The sequence below is a fragment of the Ctenopharyngodon idella genome, chromosome 13, assembly GCF_019924925.1.
Source record: "Ctenopharyngodon idella isolate HZGC_01 chromosome 13, HZGC01, whole genome shotgun sequence".
NCBI lineage: Eukaryota > Metazoa > Chordata > Actinopteri > Cypriniformes > Xenocyprididae > Ctenopharyngodon > Ctenopharyngodon idella.
The window spans coordinates 37,255,799-37,281,258 of NC_067232.1; the positions used below are offsets into that span (position 1 = coordinate 37,255,799).

Genomic DNA, 25,460 nt, shown 5'->3' on the forward strand with positions numbered 1-25,460 from the left:
CCACAGGGATCCTAGGATCCTTACAACCGTGTTTTTAAAAACACTTTCTGGATAGCAAACCCCATAAAGATTTTTTTTTTTTAATATTCTGATTGGAACATACAGATGTAAATTCAGTCATACTGTTGGATAATATTTGTTGCTTAGTGTAAAATGGAAATGCATGGTAATTTTATAGCCTATAAATGTAAGGAAAAAAATTATGGTGCAACATAAATCAATGTGATTTAGAACTGCAGGAAACCCACAAATCTCTGCATTAATCACACAAAAAAACAGTAGCCTGTGTTTGAACCGTGTCATTGATATTGTTGACCAAAGCGCTACCACTCGACTACCACTCACCATGTCCGCATATGCGAGAGAGAGCACTCTTCATTCATCTCACTTTGCAATAGTAAAAATAAACAGCGTCATTGCAGCTAATTTTTTAAGGTGACATTTCTGGCACTGACTATGAGATATGGTCTTGTGGTATTTTTTGTTTGTTTGTTTTATTATAGTGCAAGGGGACAGTGTTCAAATCCTGATCAGTGATCATGCTGCATTTTGTGGCAAACAGCAATTTTTGATGTTATTTTTTTATAATAAAACAAATTTTTGCTGCAATAACTACAATGTCTTTTTGAATTTGGCATGGACCAAAGCACATTCATTATTAACGTCTTTACTGATGCTGCATCATCTTAATTTTACATCCCATCACACAGGGAATGCGAACACTGAACTCTGTATGACGTGGGGAAAAAGATATCAACTCAAGATTGTTTTATTAATCATTCGATTTAGTTGAAATATGAGGACGTTTAATAAGCTATTTCATTCCTGCGTTTTAATTCCATTGTTGTAGTTAAATTGTGGCTACCTTAGCCTACTCATTTTTTCTTCATTTTTCAAATAAGAACAAATTAATAATGTTCTCATGTTTTAATTAATAGGCTACAAAGGTACGATTTAATAAGTGATCAATTTCTTAACTCATGGACACTTTATTTTTCTGCATGTTATGTGCAGGACTCTGTGTTGTACAGGAATAAATGTTTCAATGTGCATGTGTGACCCGTTGAAATACATCAGTGAATTAGACTATTAAATGTAGTTTCAAATATTTTATTTTTAAATAGTGTGGTCACAATATTGACAAAGTAAGTAAATCCAAGTGTTTGAAAACTAGGCTATATCACTGTTCCCATTCAGATCCACCTAAAATCCACCTTTTCTGTCGTTTTATTTATTTTATGATATAATGCACACCTCCTGTAATAATCTAAAATACTGGCTAGTACTGTAAAGTAAAATGTAAGCACACTTCATGCACTGCCATCACTGTAGTATTTCACTTTGATAGTAAATAGCTGAAACATTAAGCCCTTATGATAATTAGCCAAGAATAAATGTTATGATATTACTATTGTTGTTATTATTACTACCAGTAATTAATTTCATTATTTTATCTTAATTTACAAGTAAAAACGTTTTACAATTACAGCCTTACTGAGCAGGATTTTGTGTTGATAGACAAAACTGTTTTCATATACCACAGCAATGAAGTTGAGGCTTGCGGTGAGTGCACATAAATAAAAGGAGACATTCTGTAGTTTTAATTGATGCATTACTTTTATGACAAAAAATTTAGTATTTTAAGTCGATTTTGCTGCTGTGTGAAGAAAATCCAGCAAAACGCACCAACGCATTTGCTGACCTCAGTGTTAAGGATTATTTTTATTAATAACAATAATAATAATAATTATTATTATATTTATATTATATTTTACAAAACAACAGTATAGTTACAATACTAACATTTATGGTTGTTTTAATGTCTTTGTTTTTAAACAATAAACTATTGAGCTTTTATTTTAAGGGAAACCTCAGGGAGACCTTAACACTTCTCTTTGTTGATAAAAACAGATTTATAAACGATTCTCATTACGAATTTGGGAAGTTGGTTGATGCATGTTGCTTTCAAAAATGCAAATTTGTGACTCAATCACACTGCACTTGCAGAGTAGCATTTACTGTGAATCAAAACTGAAAATGAACACAGTGCTGTGCTTTACTCTGAACATCAGACTATATATTTATATAATTGCATCACAACTGTACAATCCATATCACATTCTCACAACCATGCATTGTCAAAATGAATAAAAAATTTACCGTCAACTGGCAGGTCACACCATTTCAATGCAGATTTTTACTCTCATTTGGCGATTTGAACCCTGTCTAACATGCTAAGGGTTTCCGGCAGATGGCACTATGACCTCGTGCAGCGCTGTCAGAAGCAATCCATGCATAAAATAAATGTATTAGAAAACTTTAACATTTTGCAGTTTATTTTAAGGCGATTTCACAATTTCAATCATCATACAGTTACCAACCCATAACCATTAATTTTCCCAATTCACATGGGTCGTACTTTTCAGGTATACAGAAAAGTCACATCCCTGAAAACAAAACTGCTTTAGAAGCTGTCTAAATATGTTCACTCCATTTATGTATATAATAAAGATTATAAAACAGAGGTGGCCAATCCTGTTCCTGGAGATCTACCTACCTGCAGAGTTCAGATCCACCAAATCTGTCTGTAATTATCAAGTGCTCCTGAAAATCTTAGGGTGCGTCTCAATCAGCTCCCTAGTTAAGTAGTCAGGACACTGATCAGGGAGTCTCAATCGCAAAAAGGGGGGGTTATATTTCGGCATAAAAATACATTGATAGACAGGTACTGAACATAATCTAGCTAATATTTATAATTAAAGGATTAGTTCATTCCAGAATTAAAAATTTCCTGATAATTTACTCACTCTCATGTCATCCAAGGGTGAAAAAGTTATTCTCATTTTCTCCTCCAACTTTAAAATCATCCCGACATCGTTGTTTTACCTTTTTTTTTTTTTGTGAAGGGCGGTTGACTAAGTCTTTCCACATTCGCTTTGTAGACACTGGATCGGTACTTCCTCGTTACCTTTCCAACGTCATTACATAATGCGTGGCGCATCGCAGAGCAGTGCAAGACATGCATTGAAACTGCAATATGGACCTTCAACACGTTGTACCCAGTGAAGTCCACTATATGGATAAAAATCCTGGAATGTTTTCCTCAAAAACTTTAATTTTTTTTTGACTGAAGAAAAAGATCTTGGATGACATGTTGGTGAGCAAATTATCAGGAAATTTTAATTCTGAAGTGAACTAATCCTTTAATTTAGGGCTGAAATGTTGCAGGTGTATGAAACAAAGTATTTATCATAATGCTGTAAGGGTGGTCTGCCTACAGGGGTTCAGGCTGCAGGGTTGCCAAATTACTAAAGAAACGTTGTCAGCAAGAGTGTAGAAGATTTTTTGTCTATTACCACCCACTGCTACTTATACCAACGACGGAAATAAGTGCAGTTACAATAGCAAAATATATGGGAGAGAGTTGCTACAGTGTGATATTGTTTTGCATTAGGTAGCACTTCAAAGTTAATACTGAATCAAAACTAGTTAGCACATTTATAATGAAAGAGTTTAATGACAATATCTGGTTATGGTTACACTTAAAATAGTTACAAAATAGAGATGGTAAAAACTTATACCATTAAGCTTAAAGGAACACTCCACTTCTTTTGAAAATAGGCTCATTTTCCAATTCCCCTAGAGTTAAACAGTTGAGTTTTACCTTTTTCGAATCCATTCAGCCGATCTCCGGGTCTGGCAGAACCACTTTTAGCATAGCTAAGCCAAAGTCCCTTTAAGACAAGTCATTTCACTCTGCGGCCATCTTTGAAACACCTCTCGGGCATCCTGGGCATCATGCAGCTCCTATCTCTTTGAATGGGGAAACATCAAATTCTCCAAAGCTGTTTGCCAAGCTTTCGATTAAATTTCATATTTGAAATCACCAATGAAATCTGACAACTGTCTCATAATTTTTTTTTTTTTTTCCAAACGCTCAAATCATGACAAAAAAACAGCATTTAGGCTGGATCAAGCTAATGCACATGCGCAGACCTAAATGCGCCTCTTGTGCCTCATTTCGGAGGCGCACGTCTGACTGTTTCTATAGAAACCGGTGCTTCTAACGGCCGCTGCAGTGACGCGATGACTTTACAGGTCGGCGATTGGCTCTTATTTTGAAGGCGGGACTTATTCCGCCATATTGAGCGTTACACTTTCTCCCATTCAAAACAATACGAGTGACATGTCTTGTGTTATTCTATAGTCTTTGGCTAAGCATAGTTCATTGAATCTGATTAGACCGAATATTTTTCCTATTTAAAACTTGACTCTTCTGTAGTTACATTGTGTACCAAGATATGGCTAGGAACTATACTCTTATTCCGGCATAATAATCAAGGAACTTTGCTGCCGTACCATGGGTGCAGCAGGCGCAATGATATTACGCAGCACCTGTGACCCCCTGCTTGCACAGCGAGCGTCCTTGCAACCATGGAGACATTTGTGAGAGACGGTGCGTAATATCGCCTGCTGCACCCATGGTACGGCAGAAAAGTTCCTTGATTATTACGCCGGAATATAGTTCCCAGCCATATCAGCCTAGAAAATCACAACTTTTCATTTTCCGTCGGTCTTAGTACACAATGTAACTACAGAAGAGTCAAGTTTTAAATAGGAAAAATATTGAAACTCTTTGGTCATTTTTGAGGGAGATGCTAACAGTCTAATCAGATTCAATGAACTATGCTAAGCTATGCTAAAAGTGGTACCGCCAGACCTGGAGATCAGCTGAATGGATTCGAAAACGGTAAAACTCAACTGTTTAACTCTAGGGGTGTTGGAAAATGAGCCTATTTTCAAAAAAAGTGGAGTGTTCCTTTAACCAGCATATATTTAGAATGTTACCTGAGGGAGGGAGGAGGGAGGGGGGGGGGGAGAGAGAGAGAGAGACTGACTAACAATTCTTTATTCACCAAGATTAATAAATAACATTTTTTTCAAAAAAATTATTCCCTAACAATAAATTATCACATATAACATACTTACATTAACATCAATACATATACATTTACAAATTCACAAAAAAAAAAAAATTTAAGGAATAAACTCTCATCTTGATCAACTACACACAGCACTTCAGCCTGTCCCCAAAACTCGCTGAATACCACCAAATTTTTCGTTAACTTAAAAAAAGCAAACTGCTTTAATTCTTGCAGATACAAAAGTTCAGGTTCAGTCGTTCCACTATCCTTAAGCTTATTTTTCCTTGTGATCCATATTGCCAGCTTAGCTTCACCAATTAAAAAATTAAAGAAATTCTTTTTTTATCTGAGGTAATATACTTTGGGCCAAATATAAAAATATTTTCATCCATATCTTCTCCAAGTGTTTTAAGCCACCTCTTTAAAATCTGAAACACCCCATTTAGCCTAGGACAATCTAAAAACAGATGCTTTAGAGATTCTTCATGAGCACAAAAAGAACATTCTTTCCCCACAGTGGGGTCAACATGTGCCAAATATTTATTCGTCACAATTGCCCAATGTATAATCCTCCATTGAAGATCTGCAGTGCATTTTTCAATGGGTGATTTGTATAGAGATCTCCAACATCTCCTAGGAGATGCGTCTTGCCAAACATATCTTCTTTAGACTTCTTTCATTTGATTTGATTTCATTTTCCAACTCCATAAGTTTTTTTTTTAAAACAATGATTTGCATTTGCTGTATAATTTTGGCAAAAGATCCCGATGTGTGCCTTTCCAACATCCCACCAATATACAACATCATCAAAATCAGTCTTTCGCTCTCTCCATCTCCAAAATAAATAAAACATTTTCACAAAAAGAATCATCTTGCAGCAATTTTACATTAAAATGCCAATAATAACTATGACATCATGTCTTTTGTAAATTAAAAGAAATCATACATAAATGATGATCTGAAAAACCAGTGGGGTAAATACAGGCCTTTAAAATTCTATTACACCAGTCTTTATTAATATAAAAACGATCTAATCTAGCAAAGCTGATGTAGTCACTTGAAGATTTACACCAAGTATATTGTTTTTCTACCAGATGTTGTGATCTCCAAACATCACACAAATCAAAACTGTTTATTACATCATTTAAACCAGTAGCAGAAAGAGGACACGGTTCTTCTCCATTCTTGTCTAAGGTAAAATCTAATGCGCAATTCCATTCACCATCCAAAACGAGACAAGTATTTTTATCATATTTCCCCAACATATTTTGACAATTTTTAAAAACCTTTATCCTTTCTGCACCACTATTGGGTGCATATATATTAACAAACACAAATGGAAAACCCAACAAATTAACCTGAACTGCCAACATTCGACCTTACTCTATTTCATCACTAGATACAAAAGTCATAGTAATTTTCTTTGAGAATAAAATGGCGACAACCCCTTTTGTATTAGAGCCATGGCTTAAAAAAATATGCCCTACCCACCACTTTTTCCATTCTAATTCATTAGCTAAGTCACTATGTGTCTCTTGTAAGAAAATTGTCCATATCTTTATTTTCAATATATACTTTCAACACTGCTCTTCTTTTACCATCCCTTCCTCCATTAATGTTAATTGTTCCCATCTTAATACTTCAATACCATCAAAAGTAAGGAAAGCTCAAGAAAGAAAAAAAGAAGGGTTAGCAAAGAAAAAGACAGAGTAAACACCCCAAGTGACTTCATCATTAAGGAGTTATTAAACCTTTTTCAAGGACCATTTTTCTTTTCAGTTTCATTAATTTTTTTCAATCTAAATCTTTTTCTTCTACTTAATTCATCATAGCTTGCCGTCTGTTGAATTTTCACAGCTGATTGCAAAAAATTTTTTGCATCAGGAAAAAATTCACTAATCTCAATAGTTTTTCCAAATGTCGCATCTAAGAAGTCATTAACCTCGTTCACTGTATATAACTGATCTTCACCAATTTGAGAAAGAATATCTGATGCTTCTGAAAAATTATCATCATCCTCATTGTCATCTTGCTCATCAGTAGTATCAATTAACTGGGACAAAAAAATCTGCCCAGTATCTTGTGCATCCTTTGTCACAACCTTTGGCAACTTAGTACGAAGACCCTCTTCATCTCCATTATCACCAGCACCTACACACACATTTTCTCTCTTTTCAGTACCACTACCAACTACTCTTCCAGTTGAATTTCTTTTCTTCTGATTACTCATCCCTTCACCTGCATTTTCACCTTTGTTTTTCCCATCAATTGTTGTTTTGTTTGGTTCTTCACTAATCTCTACATTTTCTCCAGTCTATACACTAGAAATGACTTCAATATCATTTACATTGTTTTCCAGGTGCGTTTTATTATGTGGGCAAGCGATCTTTTTATGCCCATCGTCTCCACATTCGAAACATTTCAAGTTTCCGGTACTCGCGTAAATCATATATGATTTACCCTCATGTTTAATTCGAAAAGAAATATAAAGCGATGGTTGATCAAGAAACATAAACACATGACGCCTAAGTGTTTCAATGCTTCATTCCTACAACTCAACAGAACCATTTTTATTTCGCTGGCCATTTTTCCAAACCTCAACAATTCTTTTTCAATGTCACTGTTTAGTATGAAGGGGGTACATTAGAGATCATAACTTCTACAGATTTTACAGACCCCCACTTAGGTGAGCCTCCATCTCAGGCCTCTGCCACGAAGTCTAAAACTTCCCGAAAACTAAAGGTATAATACTCGAAATTAAATTAATCAATATATAAACTAAACAAAATAAAACATAAAAGAAGGGAAAAATAGAAAAAAAAAATCTTAGCAAAGTAGTAGAAAAACCCAACACACCCCTCACCCGTTTGTTGCTCCCATTACCCAAACTCCCAACATGCAAAGCGAGAGAGAGAGAGAGAGAGACAAAGTAAGGAGGAGGCAAAGAAAGAGTGCCCCCAGAAAAAGAGAATCCAGAGCAAAGAAGAGAGAGAAAGAGAAGTCCATAGCAACAGTTCAATCTTGTTTTATCTCTTCCTTGACCATGTGACTGAAACCCAAATGTGAGACATTCAAACTGACCAATCAGAAGATTAAAACTTCCCCCACCTTACTAAAGGTGTGACAATTCGTAGACCCCCGAGGTACACACATTTTGGCCTATAGACTTTGATCACTATCAGCACCTCTTTGCCTTTTGAAATTCCAAATGGCCCTTGTAGCAAGAGAGAGGGGGTTGCACAGCTTGCATCTTACAGTTGTATACCTAACTGTAAATGTTTTAAATTCACGCAAGTATTTCATGCAAGTATCACGCAAGTATATTTTGCATAAAGGATTATCCTGGCAGCAAGCAAGTCTACATCTAACTTTGCATACTTAAATGAACAAGTGCCGGTCCACACATCCGTGTCAAATAGACGGAGTAGATTAGAATGGTAGCGTTATATTCCTAACCTTATTAGGGGCCAAGCAATGAGGGTGCGTAGACACCTATTGTAATTGTTAGTGTTCTAATTATGGGCCAAGCAATGAAGGGTGCCTAGGCACCTATTGTAATCGTTAGTGTTAGTGACCAACATTAATGACAGCAATTTTTGTAGTCTCTAACCAAATCCCACTAGCGCCACCAACTGTCCGAAGTTGCACTTATATTTATGCTAATAACTTTTGAACTGTAAGGGCTAGAATAATTTTTTTGATTCCTTGGATCAAGACAATTCGATTGTACCATATTTCCATCATGAACATTTTGAATTTTTGAAAAAAAAAAAAAAGAAAAGAAAAACTTTTTCGAACTCTTCCTTGACCGTATGTCTGATGTTCATGAAAATTGAACCAGATCATCTTCAGACCATGCCGACACAAACATTTATGTTGATTAGTCAAACCAAACAAATTCTACAAAGAGCTCGCCAAAGTGGACATGAGGCTGCATCTCTGAACATAGATACCAATTTTGCCATAGTCGGCTGAGCTTCCTGTCCAGCATTTAGATTTTTTCTTTTTTTTTTTTTTAAAAAACTACTTTTTCAAACTTCCAGACCGTTGCTCCAATTTTTAACAAAAAATTGAATCAGATTATCTTCAAGCCATGCAAACAAAAAAAAACATGGAATTGAAGATTCATCAAACCTTTCTCGAATAACGCATAAACGACTTTGACAGAGTACGCCAAAATGGACATGAGGATATATCTCCGCAATGCTCTAGCATATTCTGATCAAACTTCGTGTGTGTTATGACAACCATGACCTGAGTGTACCTTTACAGTTTCGGCACAGTGCCACCTAGTGGTCATGAGATATGAAACTTTTTTTGTGTGTTTGTAGTTCTTGAGGTGTATGTATGTGTGTATATATATATAACACTGTTTTTTTCTTTCAGACTGTGTCACCCATCTAACACTACTCCCATATAAAAATTATGTCTTGGAATGAAGATCCCTGGAATTTGATTCCCCCTGTAGTTGTAGAAATTGGCTGTGACTTTATTATTATTATTTGTAATCTTTGTAGCTTTTTATTTAATATTTCTGTTGTATCATGTTTGTAACAAGCCATTAATAAAACTGTGACTGTAAAACATCCTTCAATTAAATGCAAAGGTTGTAGAGAGTAAAGAGTACATGCTCGCCTGAACTTACCATGCTTGAAAAACTGTAACAAGGCATTGTTGAAAATAAAAATCTGACAAAGTTGATCGTGTCTTGTCTGATGTTGTCAAAGTTGACTGTCAAATACTGTACTTGTCTGATAATAGCAACGAACTTGCACTTTTACTTTTTTACTTTTTTTTACTTTTTTTTTTTTTTGTGATGAAGAGGTGAAAAGGATGAAAAATTGCCTCACAAATTTGGTATTTCAAAATCAGAATAAACACAATACAGATCATGATGATTCCAGTAACAGAGAGAAAGAGTAGTGATACAAATGGTGGTAGTGTCAGTGAGGATGCTACAGTGTTCTTTTTTTGCCCTCCTGGCCATGTAAAGAATGATGTTTGTTTAGATGGTGTATAGCAGCGGTGTTCAAATGGCAAACTGCGGTTCCGGACCCCAGCTTGGTTCCATCTGGACCAAGGGACATAATTGTGCCATTTTACCGTTTCTACAGATTAAAGTGAGCAGCGCATCAAAACAGCGGAGCACCACAAGCGCTCAGGGTCATTTACGGTAATGATCTTTCAGTGCTACATCCTCTAATATTTTTGTCTATTCTAGAGCCAAGCACTCTTCATTCCTTCACATTTTGCTAACTAAGAGTTAGCAAAATGTAATGTAAATTACCAAATCGAGAATGAAGATTGGAGTTCATAGAGACCAAACATGCTACCCGTGTTATTTTAGTTAACCATAGTATGCAATTCTGAGACATTAATACAAAAGAGTTCAAAAGAGAGAATTAATACATAGGCCAAACCCATAAAAGGAAAATCATGAGGGGAAAACTGGATACATGTTTATACATTTCGAGTGGTTATATATAGAGTATACAGGATTAAAAGAGTTTATTTGTCCTTCTCAACAAGAATTCAGTGAGAGTCATAGCTCTCTGCAAATTCCTTATGGTCATAAACAGTCTTAACAGTCTTCATGTAACCTGTAACCAGACACCTGGTGTTAGCTGGAGAGTTACTTTGCAGTTTTGGAGGGATGGGTTCACAGAACTTTGTTGGGAGAGAGAGGTGGTTTTTTTGGGGGGGGGATTATTTATTAAATATAATGAATAATTGTGTGTCTGATTGGTCCAGACGCTAAAGATGACAGAAAGACAAAAGAAATTGAAATTTACTTTTTGTGAGAGTTTTGATTATTAGATTATGTACGTCATTTAATTTTAGTAGTTTATTACTTTGAGCAAAATGTAAAAATGGTCCATACTTTTTTCTTAATAGGTAAACTACGGAGCCCCTAAAAGGACTTTTGCAAAAAATAAAAAATATACAGAGTTTCGCGTGCGCACGAGAAACTTATGGCTTGCGCACGCGTTACAATTTCCGGTTTGTGTATACTAAAACCTATTTCATTTGTGCGTCACTGCCTATGAAGAAAGCAAGAGTATGCATGCACATGAACTAATAAAGATCTATTTACTCAAAATTATGAAGAAAATGCGAGTATGGATGAATTAATAAAGATCTATGCTCAAAATTATGAAGAAAATGTGAGCATGGATGAATTAATAAAGATCTATTTGCTCAAAATTATTAAGAAAATTTGAGTATGGATGGATTAATAAAGATCTGCTTGCCCAACATTATACAGAAAATGCGAGTATGGATGTGCATGCATTAATAAAGATCTATTTGCTTAAAATTATGAAGAAAATACGAGTAGCCTATGGATGAATTAATAATCTATTTGCTCAAAATTATAAAGAAAAAGAGAGTATGGACGCGCATGAATTAATAAAGATCTATTTGCTTAAAATTATAAAGAAGGCAGTATGGACGCGCATGAATTATTAAAGATCTATTTGCTCAAAATTATGCAGAAAATGCGAGTATGGATGTGCATGAATTAATAAAGATCTATTTGCTCAAAATTATAAAGAAAATGCGAGTATGGATGTGTATGAATTAATAACGATCTGTTTGCTGAAATGTGGCTTTCGTAGGGCAGTTTATATCACGACCTTATGTCTGCTTTAAAGCATTCTCTGTGACGGCCGGGAAACCGCGACATGAATGGTTGTGTGCATTGTTCTTTTTGCCAAGTTTAAAAAAAAAAAAAAAAAAAGGCTGATACAGTAAAAAAGTGCTCAAAATGTGGCTTTCGTTAGGGCAGTGCATCATATTTCAAGGACTTATGTCGATTTTAATGAATTTAACTCTGTGGCATCCAAGAAATCGCGCTGGGAAATGGGCTCCGTGTGCATTGTCATAATGCCACGTTTAATGGTTCATGAAAAAACATTGGTATAGTACAAATGATAAAACTTTGTATTTCGTTAGGGCAGTAGGCCATATTTATATTGTCCCATATAAAAATACTGGAACTGTAAAACATAGGCCTACTAAAATTTCGTATTTCACAAGATCAAACGTCCCTTTATTAAACCACTTTGTCGGATTTAATGTATCCTTACAGGTGGCAGAGAAATGCTTATTTTCTTCATTCAGTTCTAACAGCGCTTATTGCGAGCAGAGCCATAGACATAAAGGACTTTAGATATAAAGGAAGGCACATGTTTAAAAAAAATTAAAACGAATAATTAGCTGGATTTATCCTAGACGAACTGGTCTAAGAAAGCTAGGTTTTGAGCAAATACAGTTTTATTAGTTCATGTGCATCCATACTCTCGCTTGCAGTGACGCACAAATGAAATAGGTTATACCTATACACAAACCGGAAATTGTAACGCGTGCGCACGACATAGGTTTCTCGTGCACATTTTTTTTTTTCTTCTCCATTTTAACACCTATTTGCCACCTGATGTCAGCTGTTGGAGTTTGGGTTCCTTGCCGCTGTCGCCTTTGGCTTGCTTAGTTGGGGACACTTGACATTTGACATTTGATAGTCAACAGTGCTTTGCATCTGCCTACATTGACAGCATTTTGTTTAAGAGCTGCTGTGCAGCCAAAATTATATACCATTTATCACTGTAAAGCTGCTTTGACACAATCTGCAATGTAAAAATCGCTATATAAATAAAGGTGACTTGACTTGACACGCCATACATTTCTCGTGAGCAGGTGAAAGTTTCTCGTTTTTATTTTTGCAAAGGTCCCTTTGGGGGCTCCGTAGTAAACCCTGTTTACTCAGGCCTTCTATGTGCCATACGTAGGTGTAAAAAAAAAATAGGCTGATAAAACATCTGATCTTACCTTTTTTTTTAAATTAATATTAAGAGAAATATTTCCTTTTTTTTTTTTTTTTTTTTTTTTGGTAAATATTGGTTTTAAAAAACCACTGCTTTGGTTCTCAGGGCCCAAGTTTCTCATCTTTGATTACTATTTTTAGTGTTTAGGATTTTTTTCTTTAACAAAGTATTACGGCTGCCCCGATGGAAATGTATAACTGTTCCAAAAAAGTATTGTCTGGACCTCCACTGGGAAGGAAATATAGAGACTGGACTTCTTGGAACTTTAATTGAATACACCTATAGTAAGACTGGTTAAAATTGCAACTCTGCAGTAAGATATTAGGGCCTAAGCCCTAAGGGGCGAAGGGCCCTTTTGTTTTCCTAAGGCAGTGGTCGCCAGTAGGTGGCGATTATTTTGATAGCGGCTGGTTCTGAAATAGATCTGTCTGGAGAGCGCAGTTCATGGTTGCATAGCAACGACAGACGCCAACGGGAGCACAAGCGCTTTGGAAAGGAGGAGAAAGAGGCGCGGGCGTGCTTTCCACGCGTTTTTAGATGCGACATGTGAACGGCTCCTAATATTATATTCTTTGCAAACAGCAAACAACTTCGTTGCAGATAAGACACACTGGCTTTGCATTCACAAAACCAGGTAGGATGAACGCAGTTGTCTTTCCATTCTTCTTTGTATGCCCTATTTTCGCTGTCAACTCTCCTCTTCAGACTCTTTGATAGTGCCATTTTCTCTCACTAGAGCTTAAATGTTAACATCACTCTGCACACGATGTAATAGCGTACCTACAGCACGCAAACAATTTTAAAAAATGCAGTTTAGTACGTGAGGATGCCAAGGAATAATTCTGAGTGTAAAAGTAGGCTAGGTCAAATAATTATTACAATAAGTTAGGCTCCATTGTGTAACAAGCAAATTAAAATGATACACATTTATTATTCACAATATGGAAAGAGGAAATAAAACATAGTTTGTTAAGAGCATGACTCAAACATGCCATTAATGGGCTTATTCAAGTCTCCTTTGACTATGTTCTTGCCCGCCTAGTGGCGAAAATGTTTTTTGGCCCGATGCCAAACTTAATTGCCGTCCCCTGTCCTAAGGTGTAAAAAAAATTCAAACTTTTTGGGGCCCTTAACATGCTCCTGAAACTTTGCACAAATGTTGGAATTGTCAGCCATCACCTACTTAAAGAGGCTGTTCCACATTATTAAGCAAGTCAAGTTCTCATGCAATATGGGGAGGAAGAAAGATCTTTCTGAAGATGAAAACCATGAAATGGTGCAATGTTATGGAAAAGGCATGAAAACAAGGCATGAAAACATAAGAAACATATGCGAGTATGGAAGTATATATGAAAACATATTAATAAGACAAGACGCAATTGTCACAGTCACCGTCTGTCTCACCTTCCCCGGACTCCATTTCCCAGCATCCCTCTGGTTCCTCACCTGCACTCACTCACCAATCACCTGCACCTGCAAGCTATCACCATTGTAAACACTCATCAGCACACCACTACATAAGCCCCATGTTCATTCTACCACATGGTCTGGTCTCGTCAATGGAAAGCACTACGTCTCACGTACCTGGACTCCTTACCTGTTGCTCACCGGGAATTCCCTGATCCTCTTCCATCGTCTGTTCTCCATTCCCCATTGATCCTTCACCTACAAAGACATCATCTGTTACACTCCAGCTAAGTGACTGTTCCAGTGTACTTGTTCATTCAATCACCTGCATTCTCCATCTGCCAGTGTCCGTGCCTCTGTTCAAAATAAACTACCTGTTTAACACTTACCTGCCTGCCTCCATCTGTGTCCCTGACAGAAATGGGAAAAACTCCTTTTTGTCTGATTCTAAAGCCTTTATACAATCACGCAGTGTTAACTGCACGGCCATTGGTTCGTGAAGTTAAAGTAAATGAACAAATGACAGTGCGGAATCATGCGAGCAAAAGGGGCGGGGTATCGGGCTATATAAGCGGCCGTCTCACCATGGCAAATCGATTCATTATCCTTCAGCGACACAAATGTCATCTCTTCGCTTGATCTACGAGACTTGAAGCCGCCTTCACTTGCTAGCAGCTGGAATTCGCCGCTGATCAGCTTGCCGCTCTGCAGCAGTTTGGTCAGCTCGCCTCTCCCTGCTTGCCACTCTCAAGCAGCTCGTCGCTCTCTAGCAGCCCGCCGCCTATGAGCAGCCTGCAGCTCTCTCACCACTCTGCCAGTTCACCGCGCTCGTGCAGCACTGATCAACCCGCCGCTTCGCAGCAGCCAGATCAGACCTCTGTGGAAAGCAAGGATATGCATGTCCTGCGTTCCGAGGTGAACGCCATGCTGGCAAAAGGAGCCATAGCTGTGGTTCCCCCAGCACTGAGCGAGTTAGGCTTCTACAGCAGGTACTTCCTCGTTCCCAAACAGGATGGCAGTCTCAGACCCATCCTCGATCTCAGACGTCTGAACAGAGCCCTGATAAAGAGCTCATTCAGAATGGTCACTTTGAAGCAGATCTTCCAACAAGTACGCCCGGGAGACAGGGAGACTCATTATCTCCCAGCCAATGTGTCTCGTTCCTGGGGATAATTTTAGACTCCACCCACATGAGGGCCGTGGTCACTCCAGAGCGATCTCTGGCCATTCAGCAGCTCACGAAAACCTTTACGCCCTGGGCTTCTCTGCCACTCAGAGCATTTCAGAAGATGCTAGGTCTAATGAGTTCGGCATCTCCGGCTTTGCAGCTGGGCTTGCTTTATATGTGCCCTCTGCAGTTCTGGCTGAAACCACGGGTCCCGCCCCTAGCCTGGCAACATGGTCGTTGCTCGCTCAAGGTGAACCAGGCGTGTGTCGCGACCCTGGCCCCTTGGACGAACCCTTGCTGGTTCGAGCAGGGCGTGGCAATCGGGGCGATAGACAAGAGGAAGGTTGTCTTCGCAGATGCCTCCAAGATGGGTTGGGGGAGCTCTGTGCGACAGCCGTCCGGTCTTTGTTTCTTGGAACGGCCCGGAAAGCGAGCTACATATCAACAGTCTGGAAATGATGGCGGTATATCAAGCTCTCCAGGCTTTCCTTCCTCTCCTGGTGGGACACCACGTCTTGGAGCCATGGCCAATCCCTCTGAGACAGGACCTCCTCTCTCAAGCGAGAGTGACAATATGGCACCCCAGACCCGAGCTGTGGGACCTTCATGTGTGGTTTCTCAATGGGAGCCTGTAAGCCTTCCAGAGAATGTCTTAAACACTACTTCTCAAGCTAGAGCTCTGTCTACAAGATGTCTCTACTCTCTTAAATGGGCCATCTTTGCCACCTGGCGTACAACCCGGGGCGAGGACCCATTGACTTGTGACATATCCCAGATATTGTCCTTTCTTCAAGACTTAATGGATAGAGGGTGTACTCCCTCTACCCTTAAGGTCTATGTCGCAGCTATAGCAGCCTCTCATGCTCCTATTGCGGGGCAGTCGATAGGGAGAAACAACCTTGTTGTTTGCTTCCTGAAGGGATCCAGGAGGTTGAATCCCCCTTGTCCCCTCACGGTTCCTACCTTGGACCTTTAGGCCTTAAAGGCCTTCCCTTTGAACCAATCCAGACTGCTGACTTACGGCCCCTGTCACTGAAAACTGCCCTACTGCTAGCTTTAGCATCGGTTAAGCATGTGGGAGATTTACAGGCACTCTCTGTGAATCCCTCGTGTCTTGAATTCAAGCCTAACGACTCCAAAGTCGTCCTGAAACCGAGACATGGATATGTCCCGAAAGTCCTATGGGATAGCCATTTAGGGCGCAGATGGTCGTTCTCTCCGCTCTTCCTCCTTCTCAGGATGAACAGAAGTTGAACCTACTCTGTCCTGTCAGGGCCCTGAGGACTTACATTGACCGTTCCGCCTCCTTTCGTCAGGCGGAACAGCTTTTTGTCTGTTTCGGTGGCCACAAAAAAAGGGCTTCCGGTCACGAAGCCCAGGATTTCCAGATGGATAGTTGACGCTATAGCACTCGCTTACTCCTCCTTAGGCCTTCAATGCCCTTTGGGTGTAAGAGCGCATTCCACGAGAGGTATGGCCTCCTTGTGGGTGTGGTCCTGTGGCGTTTCCATTGCTGACATCTGTGCGGCGGCCGGCTGGGACTCACCGTCCACATTTGTCAGGTTTTATACTCTAGATGTCCCTGTGCTTCAGATGCAGGTCCTTTCTGCATGAGCCTCCCTGCTGTGTCCAGCTTATGGCTTTCCATTATGACCCCGACCACGTCTGGGTGTAACTATGTTCTGTGCCCTCTATATACACCCTAGGCCCCTCTGGTGCCCTAGTTATGGGCTTGGGAGGATGATTACAGTGTTTCAGTCCCCGTTGTCTGGGCCATCCTGTCTTGTGAGTATCTGTCGCGAGCCCTTTTTTAAGTGCTCTGCCCTGATACTCGGTCGTCCCCCTGCGTAGCACGGCATGATTGTACTGTTCCCATTGCGTCTTGTCTTATTAATAACAGTATTCAGTACGATGCAGTACTCGTTCCGTATCTAAGGGAACCAAGGTTACGTTAGTAACAGAGTACGTTTTCCATTTACCTAAGACTTGGCAAACTATTTAACGAACCTCTCTGAGACTGATACCACTTATCCAAAAAAAAAGAAAAAAAAAGAGAGAAATAAAACAATGTAGCGTCTGTACCAATCAGACACACAATTATTCATTATATTTAATGAATTATCCAGAAACTCACTCTTTCAAAGTTCTGTGAACCCATCCCCCTAAAAACTGCAACTAGCATCCCAAACGTAGCTAACACACAGGCAGAACTAGGTGTCCTGTTACAGGACACAGGAAAACTGATAAGAACTTTTACGATCAGAAAGAATTTTGCAGAGACTAGTGACTCTGACTTCATTCTTTCTGAGAAGGACAAATAAACCCTCTTAATCCTATATATTCTATATATAACCACTTGAGAAATGTAGAAACATGTATCCAATTTTCCCATCTCATGACTTTCCTTTTATAGGCTTTATTCTATGTATTAATTCTCTCTTTTGAACTATTTTGGTATTAATGTTTCAGAGTTGCAAATTTATAATGACCTAAAATCACATGGGTAGCATGTTTGGTATCTATGGACTCCAGCTTTCGTTTCCTATTTGGTAATTTATGTTACATGTTACTAACTCTGTGACACATTAGTATTATAAGAATCTAGAAGGTTCTTCTCTCAAACATCCAATCCAATGTCTTATGCTAATATCTTGCTACAGAACAAAGACTCATAAAAGTTTCCCTCTGAAGAGAAAACTCCTTATTGGCTCAGACACCTCAAGAGGGTGTGACATCTTCACCCTTTAAAATCACTGATCACAAGATCACCCCCCTCTCTTTTCCTGTATTGAAAGTGCTGATGTGAAGATGATACTAAGAAGCTAGAAGCTTCTAAGGAACCCCAACCTTGTGCCAGGCTTCGGCCTAGACCTTCCATTCACCAAAGATCCTCTGAATCCAACTGGTTCTCTTTCATCAAGACAATATCAGCAAAGATTCAATGGGAGCCTCCACAAATTGCATCAGGACAGTTTTAATTCAAATGGACGAGAAATGCAAGTATCAAACTTAGTCTCATTATTTGATACATTCAGTATCCTTACCCCTTTTTAAAAAGGGCATGTTAGAACTAAACTGATGGTTTGCTCAAGGCTGTTGATCTGCTGAATTTCAAACAATGCTGTAACTTCTTGTTTTCCTGTACTCTGCTTCAGCTCTCTCTTTCCCTTGGTAAACTATGCATGTATGTGTGTGAATGTTAGAGTAGTTAAGTGTTTAGTCTAGTTAATAAAGTCTTGTTCATGTCACACATAAAGTTGTCCGTGTCTCACGCTCATATACTGGAGTCCCTAATTATGCCGATCCTGACTACATGCTCTGTGTAGTACTGTACAATAAGATTATTTCCCATAACCTGGAAATGAACATTTCTTAGAATTAATAAACAATTAACACTGAGTGTCCATTTTCCAAACAGGTTAATTGATTGTATTATTAATTTTATTACATTAAGTTAATTCTATTAACTGATCCAAATATTTATAATTAATTATAAGTAGTTATGATTAATTATCATATTTATTTTGAGTTAATTTGCTACAACAAACACTTTCTTTGAAAAACTAAAATCTGGATGGTTGTTGTACTGAAATCCCACTGATATGTCACTACATACATATAATATAAATAAAATCGTAACAGGGCTATTGGCATGAAAAGGCCAGCCAAGCACATATTACAGTGACTGGTTGTGAGGACAGTGCATGTAACGGCAACCGATCTCCAGGTGAGGACATACACTATATTGCCAAATCATTGAATATGTAAAAAAAAATATATATATATATATATATATATATATATATATAAAATCAAGCACCTAGGCATGCAGACTGTTTCTACAAACATTTGTGAAAGAATGGGTTGCTCTCAGGAGCTCAGTGAATTCAAGCATGGTACCGTGATAGGTTTCCACCTGTGCATTAAGTCCATTTGTTAAATTTCCTCACCTCTAAATATTCCACGGTCAACTGTTAACAAAGTGGAAGCAATTGGGAACAACAGCAACACGAAGTGGTAGTCCACGTAAACGTGTTTGCGCCCCTGCCCTCGCGAAGGTCTGTGCATGCCACTGAAGTGCAATGCAAAGCATTGGATGCAGTGGTGTAAAGCACGCCACCACTGGACTCTAGAGCAGTGAAGACATGTTCTCTGGAGTGACAAATCACGCTTCTCTGTCTGGCAATCCGATGGATGAGTCTGGGTTTGGCGGTTGCCAGGAGAAGGGTAGTTGCCTGACTGCATTGTGCCAAGTATAAAGTTTGGTGGAGGGGGGATTATGGTGTGGGGTTGTTTTTCAGGGGTTGGGCTTGGCCCCTTAGTTCCAGTGAAAGGAACTCTTAATGCTTCAGCATACCAAGACATTTTGGACAATGTCATGCTCCCAACTTTGTGGTAACAGTTTGGGGATGGCCCCTTCCTGTTCCAACATGACTGCGCATCAGTGCACAAAGCAAGGTCCATAAAGACATGGATGAGCGAGTTTGGTGTGGGGGAACTTGACTGGCCTGCACAGAGTCCTGACCTCAACCCCGATAGAACACCTTTGGGATGAATTAGAGTGAAGAGAGTGAGGCTGAAGAGTTGAGGTTGTTATAGCTGCAAAGGGTGGGTCAACTCCATATTAAACCCTACGGATTAAGAATGGGGTGACATTAAAGTTCATGTGTACATAATGGCAGGCGTCCCAAAACTTTAGGCAATATAGTGTATAACAGTGATGGGTATGAGGCAGGTACATATAATGGTGACAGATTTCCATGCAAGCATAACATTGACGGATCACAAGGATGGTGCATTTAATATTAATGGATTGCCAGGAAGGCGTATATAGTAATGGATCTTGTTCACAATGTCTGTGACAGCTGTCTTTCCCATGGAAAGATTTTACTCTTCCCTGCTGAAAAAACAATATAAACATCACAGAAGTTCTAATGGTTTCCACTACAAATACCATTATAAACATTATCAACTATTTATCAACTATTAACCATTGGAGAAAAAAAAAAAAAACTACTTTATTCAACAATTTCCGCTTCCCTGTCAGTCTCCTACATAGTTGATACAGTGATCGTAGTGCAGAGCTACCATGTTTACGTCCAAACGGTGGCTCAGTATTGGCCGACGCTGTTCACATGAGCACCACGACGCATGCGTGTGATGCTGCCACAGGAGCCAGCCAATACAGAGTCGGCGTTCTGACGTAGAACACAGAACCTCTGCACTGCGTTCAGTGTCAACTACATAGGAGACTGACAGGGAAGAGAAAAAATTGTTGAATAAAGTCATTATTTTTATGTTTTAGTGCACAAAGTGTTCTCGTCGCTTCATAACATTAAGGTTGAACCACTGTAGTCACGTTGACTATTTTAACAATGTCTCTACACACCTCTCACATACTTACATTCTCCTTTCACATACATATATTTGTAGTGTCTGTACAAGATCAGATCTGCCAGCCAACTTTAGAATCTTCAGAATGCTTTTAGCCTCCTGAAACCGTGCATGTAAATCACGAATCGGCTCCGGCAAGTCCGGGACCACTTGCCTCATTGGCACCTTTGTTACCTCATTGAAGAAAAACAGAAGATATTCTCACCAGCTCCAGGGACTTCAAAGAGTCACCCTGGTGGAGCTAAGAGCCATGTGGTCACAGACACCGGCCACGCATGGAGATTGTATGTACATTAATCCTCAAAATATAGCTATGCCAAAGTTTGCCCGTTGTTGTTTTCAAGCTGCATGTATGTATCCCTAGTATATAAGCTTAGCTATGACTGTAGTTGTGTTAGTTTTATTCTAAACGATAAATTCAAGTATAAACTGTATCTCCCCCTTTATGTCTTTCCCACCTAGCAAGTTTAGTCTCCTTGTAAACCTATCTGAATGTTCTAAATAACAATGTATGTTACATTACTGTAAAATGTATTTTTCTATTTTTAATAGTACTTCGAAGAAAATGTACTCAGATCTGACACGTCATATACTATGCAAATTACGCCGTAAATGGAGACAAAGAAAAAGATTGCCCGCCAAAATTACACCCTTGCCATTGGCTGGCGTGTCCAAGGAGGCGTTCTGGTTTGTTTGTCTTTAAAAGACAACGACACGCGTCTCTTCGTTGCAACAAGTTTTCTTATGTCAAGCCTTCTTCATCCGTCGCTCGAAGCCCTCACTCTTCAGACGGACTCTCTCTTCTTTATTTTCCGGTTATCTTACTCTTAAAGGGTTAGTTCACCCAAAAATGAAAATTCTGTCATTAATTACTCACCCTCATGCCGTTTTACACCCGTAAGACCTTCGTTGATCTTCGGAACACAAATTAAGATATTTTTGTTTAAATCCGATGGCTCCGTGAGGCCTACATGGGGAGCAATGACATTTCCTCTCTCAAGATCCATAAAGGTACTAAAAACATATTTAAATAAGTTCATGTGAGTACAGTGGTTCAATAATAATATTATAAAGCGACGAGAATATTTTTGGTGCGCCAAAAAAACCAAAATAACGACTTATTTAGTGATGGCCGATTTCGAATCATGATTCGGATCGCGTGTCAAACCGCCAAACTGCTGAAATCACGTGATTCGACACGCTGATTCATTATGCTCCGAAGCTTCCTGAAGCAGTGTTTTGAAATCGGCCACAGTGCTTTGTAAGTAATTAGCAAGATTTTAAAATCTATACGATGTTTAACAGGAAGCCAATGCAGTGTTGACAGAACTGGGCTAATATGGTCACACTTCCTAGTTCTAGTAAGAACTCTAGCTGCTGCATTTTGTACGAGCTGTAGTTTATTTATCAGGCGAGCAGAACAACCACCCAGTAGAGCGTTACAGTAATCTAGCCTTGAGGTCATGAACGCATGAACTAACTGTTCTGCATTTTTCATTGAGAGCATATGTCGTAGTTTAGATATATTTTTAAGATGGAAGAATGCGGTTTTACAGATGCTAGTAACATGGCCTTCAAATGAAAGATTGGTATCAAAGAGCACACCCAGGTTCCTAAGAGACGACGAAGACTTTACAGAGCAGCCATCAAGTGTTAGACAGTATTCTAGGTTATTACGTGAAGAAGTTTTTGGTCCAAAAATTAGAATCTCTGTTTTTTCTGAATTTAGTAGTAGGAAATTACTGGTCATCCAATTTTTTATATCAGCTATGCATTCTGTTAATTTTGTGAATTGGTAAGTTTCATCAGGGCGCGAAGAAATATAGAGCTGAGTATCATCAGCGTAACAGTGAAAACTAATGCCATGCTTCCTAATGATATCTCCCAAGGGTAGCATGTACAGAGTGAACAGCAACGGTCCTAGTACTGAGCCTTGCGGTACTCCATATTGAACTTGTGATCGATATGACATCTCTTCGTTTACTACTACAGACTGATAACGGTCAGATAAGTATGATTTGAACCATGACAATGCAATTCCACTAATGCCAACATAATTTTCGAGTCTATTTAAAAGAATATTGTGATCAATAGTGTTCCCCTTTCATTCTTTCTTTTCTTCTAACTATGTAAGAAGAAAATGTATGCATGTCTGAAGAAAATATGTGTATGTAAGAGAAGAATGGTATGTATGTGTGTGAGAGAGAGAGTATAGTGGAAACTAGGGATGGGCAGATCGATATGAAGTATCGATATATCGATACTGACGTTGAGTATTGAAAGTATCGATACTCAATTTAAAATATCGATACTTTTTTTTTTTTTTTTTTTTACCAGTTATTTTTGTTAACTATTTTGTTTATTTAACAATAAATTTAATGCATACAATATGCATTGAATTGTACAAATAACCTATGTTAGCGAATAATTTATAGTAGAAGTGTTTTCCTGCACATCTGAACACGCAAATGCTGCAAGTCAGAACCAATCAATCACAGAGAGCGTTCGCTCACTGCCGACACTACATTCAAATAGGGCTGCGTTTAGTATCTTAAGAAACTATTGATGCGTTTGGGAAACGCAGCCCAGAACAATGCTTAACTGAAGACAGAAAAATATAATATTATTATTATTATTAGTTATTTCACAATAAACAAAATGAAATAATAGCCTACATAGTTTGTGCAATTGCATTTATTTAAATTGAACGTTAAAAGTTCACATTGATGTTCTGTCAGAATACAAATGTTTCACTTTATGGGTGCAACAGCCTGTCACTGAAAATGAACCATTACAACAGTGACCATAGTTCAGCTAGGCATATAGTAGGCTTATTTGTAGATTTTCCATGGTTTACCAAGTAAACATTTTAACCATGTGTAAACAAAAATATAATCTAATAAACTGCAATTAAGGCATATTGAATGTTAAAATGCCTTTCAAATATAATGTTAAGTGGGTATCATAACCCATTTTACTCGTAGTAATTCAATAATTGAATAGGCTAAATGTTAAAATCTATAAGTTCATATTAGAGGTATCGTATCGATATCGATATCAGCTATATTGGCCTTGAAAGTATCGGTATCGTATCGGAAACAAAATAAGTGGTATCGCCCATCCCTAGTGGAAACGGAAGGCAGGTAAGGCGCGATCATCACGTGACGTTCAGTTTCTCAGCGTCGCTCCGCCGACTTGATGCATTTTGTCTGTGAAATACAGGTTTGTGTATGTTTTATTTCATCTATAAAATCGTTGCTGTGCTGTAAATCATTTTATTTAATGCAAAGCAAACTACAGGGATGCGATGTCAGTAATTGAGTGTCGCATCCGTCTTTCGGATGAAGGAAACACTTGATGCCTTGCATAAAATTAACAATTTATTCCTAAAGATACTAAATATAATTACTTTGGATATTGAAATGTGTTCTCAGAACTGTGCACTGATTGTTTATGGGCAGGTTATGGAAGCAGCCACAGCATCTTTCGGCTGAGTGAGACGGAGGGCGGTGGTCTTAAATTAGTTCCGCCGCCGAACGCGAGCCCATCTCCGACAGGAGAATCAGCATCGTTACGGTGGAAACGGTACGGGACTTTTGATTACACTTGAATTAGTACTCTTAGAACCAGTGTATCATTTTTACTTTTAATATGTTTGTTAAACGATTTTAAATGTAGGCAATATTTTTAGGCATGGTAAAAACTATATAAAATAAGCTGTATTAAGAACTTTATCGAAAATAAAGTTGTCATAAACCAGTGGTTGTGTGGAGTATTTTACAAATGTTTAGATCAGTGATTCCCAACCGGGGGTACGCAAAAAGATTTAGATTTTGCTTGGTTTGTTCAGGCCTGTCATAATAGGCTTGCTTGATGCAGTCAGTCGCCCCAGCTTCACCCCAACCTGGCGCGTTAATCGCTGCAAATGTGTCTATTTACAACGTGATTTTGCAGCATTGAGTATTGTAGCCAAGCACCCGCATTACTGTTGAAAATGATGGCCAATCAGAATTGTTTAAGTTAGACTCAGCTCAATATCCCTCAAAACATTGAATAAGTTTCTTTTTAGTGCCAGTTTAATAAATCCTACGCTCACAAATCATCTCATAAAAAGCGTAGTAGACACATTGTAATTTAAAGATTTATTTGAAAGACTTTGTGATTTTTTTTTTTCCTACTTTAGTGCATAAAGTGCTGGACTTTATAAGCCAATAAGTGCTTGTCTACCGCCATCTACTGGTTATAGTGGTATTTTTCGTGTCTTTTTTATTTTTAAATAAAAGTGTTTGTTTTTAATTAAATGTTGGATTTCCTACATCTTGAAACTTTCAGTTTTACAAATGGGGACAATCTCTGAAGGATGAATAAATAATGCTTTTTGTCATCATATTCAAAATAACATTTGAAGCGCTGGAATGTCCAATTACATTGTGTGTCTTATTTAAAATTTCCCAATATCTTCAAGTCTGAATTGTAATCAATAAAACTAGTTCATTGGTAAATTAGGTAATTGTGACAACTGCATTAAAATAAAAATGGCGCATTTACTTTTGTTTAGTATCGATAAAGGGGTACTTGAGCCTTATTGATGGAGCTGTGGGGGTACTTGAGGCTAAAAAGGTTGGGAACCACTGGTTTAGATAATTTAATCTGTAAGTACTAAATAAGCTATATCATAAAAAAAAAAATTAATAAAATCAACCCTTTACTCTGAGTAGATAAACAACCCAATTTGCTGAGCCT

The 25,460-nt window shown here is 38.3% G+C and overlaps 1 protein-coding gene across 7 annotated transcripts in view; it reads left to right on the forward strand.

Moving 5' to 3' along the window:
• Nucleotides 1-24,373, forward strand: part of mcph1 (microcephalin 1) — a 184,689-nt gene extending 160,316 nt beyond the window's left edge. For 5 of the 7 annotated variants that reach the window (XR_007933183.1, XM_051916830.1, XM_051916820.1 and 2 more), the window contains one exon: nucleotides 9,312-9,624. Coding sequence is in view for 6 of the 7 variants with exons in the window: in XM_051916830.1 (XP_051772790.1) it covers nucleotides 9,312-9,364 (53 nt within the window). In the remaining variant the exon portion in view is untranslated. Of the gene's footprint in view, nucleotides 1-9,311; nucleotides 9,625-24,178 lie in introns of those variants that run through there. The other 2 variants (XM_051916824.1, XM_051916826.1) reach the window with 2 other exon arrangements.
• The last annotated feature ends 1,087 nt before the right edge of the window (nucleotides 24,374-25,460 follow it).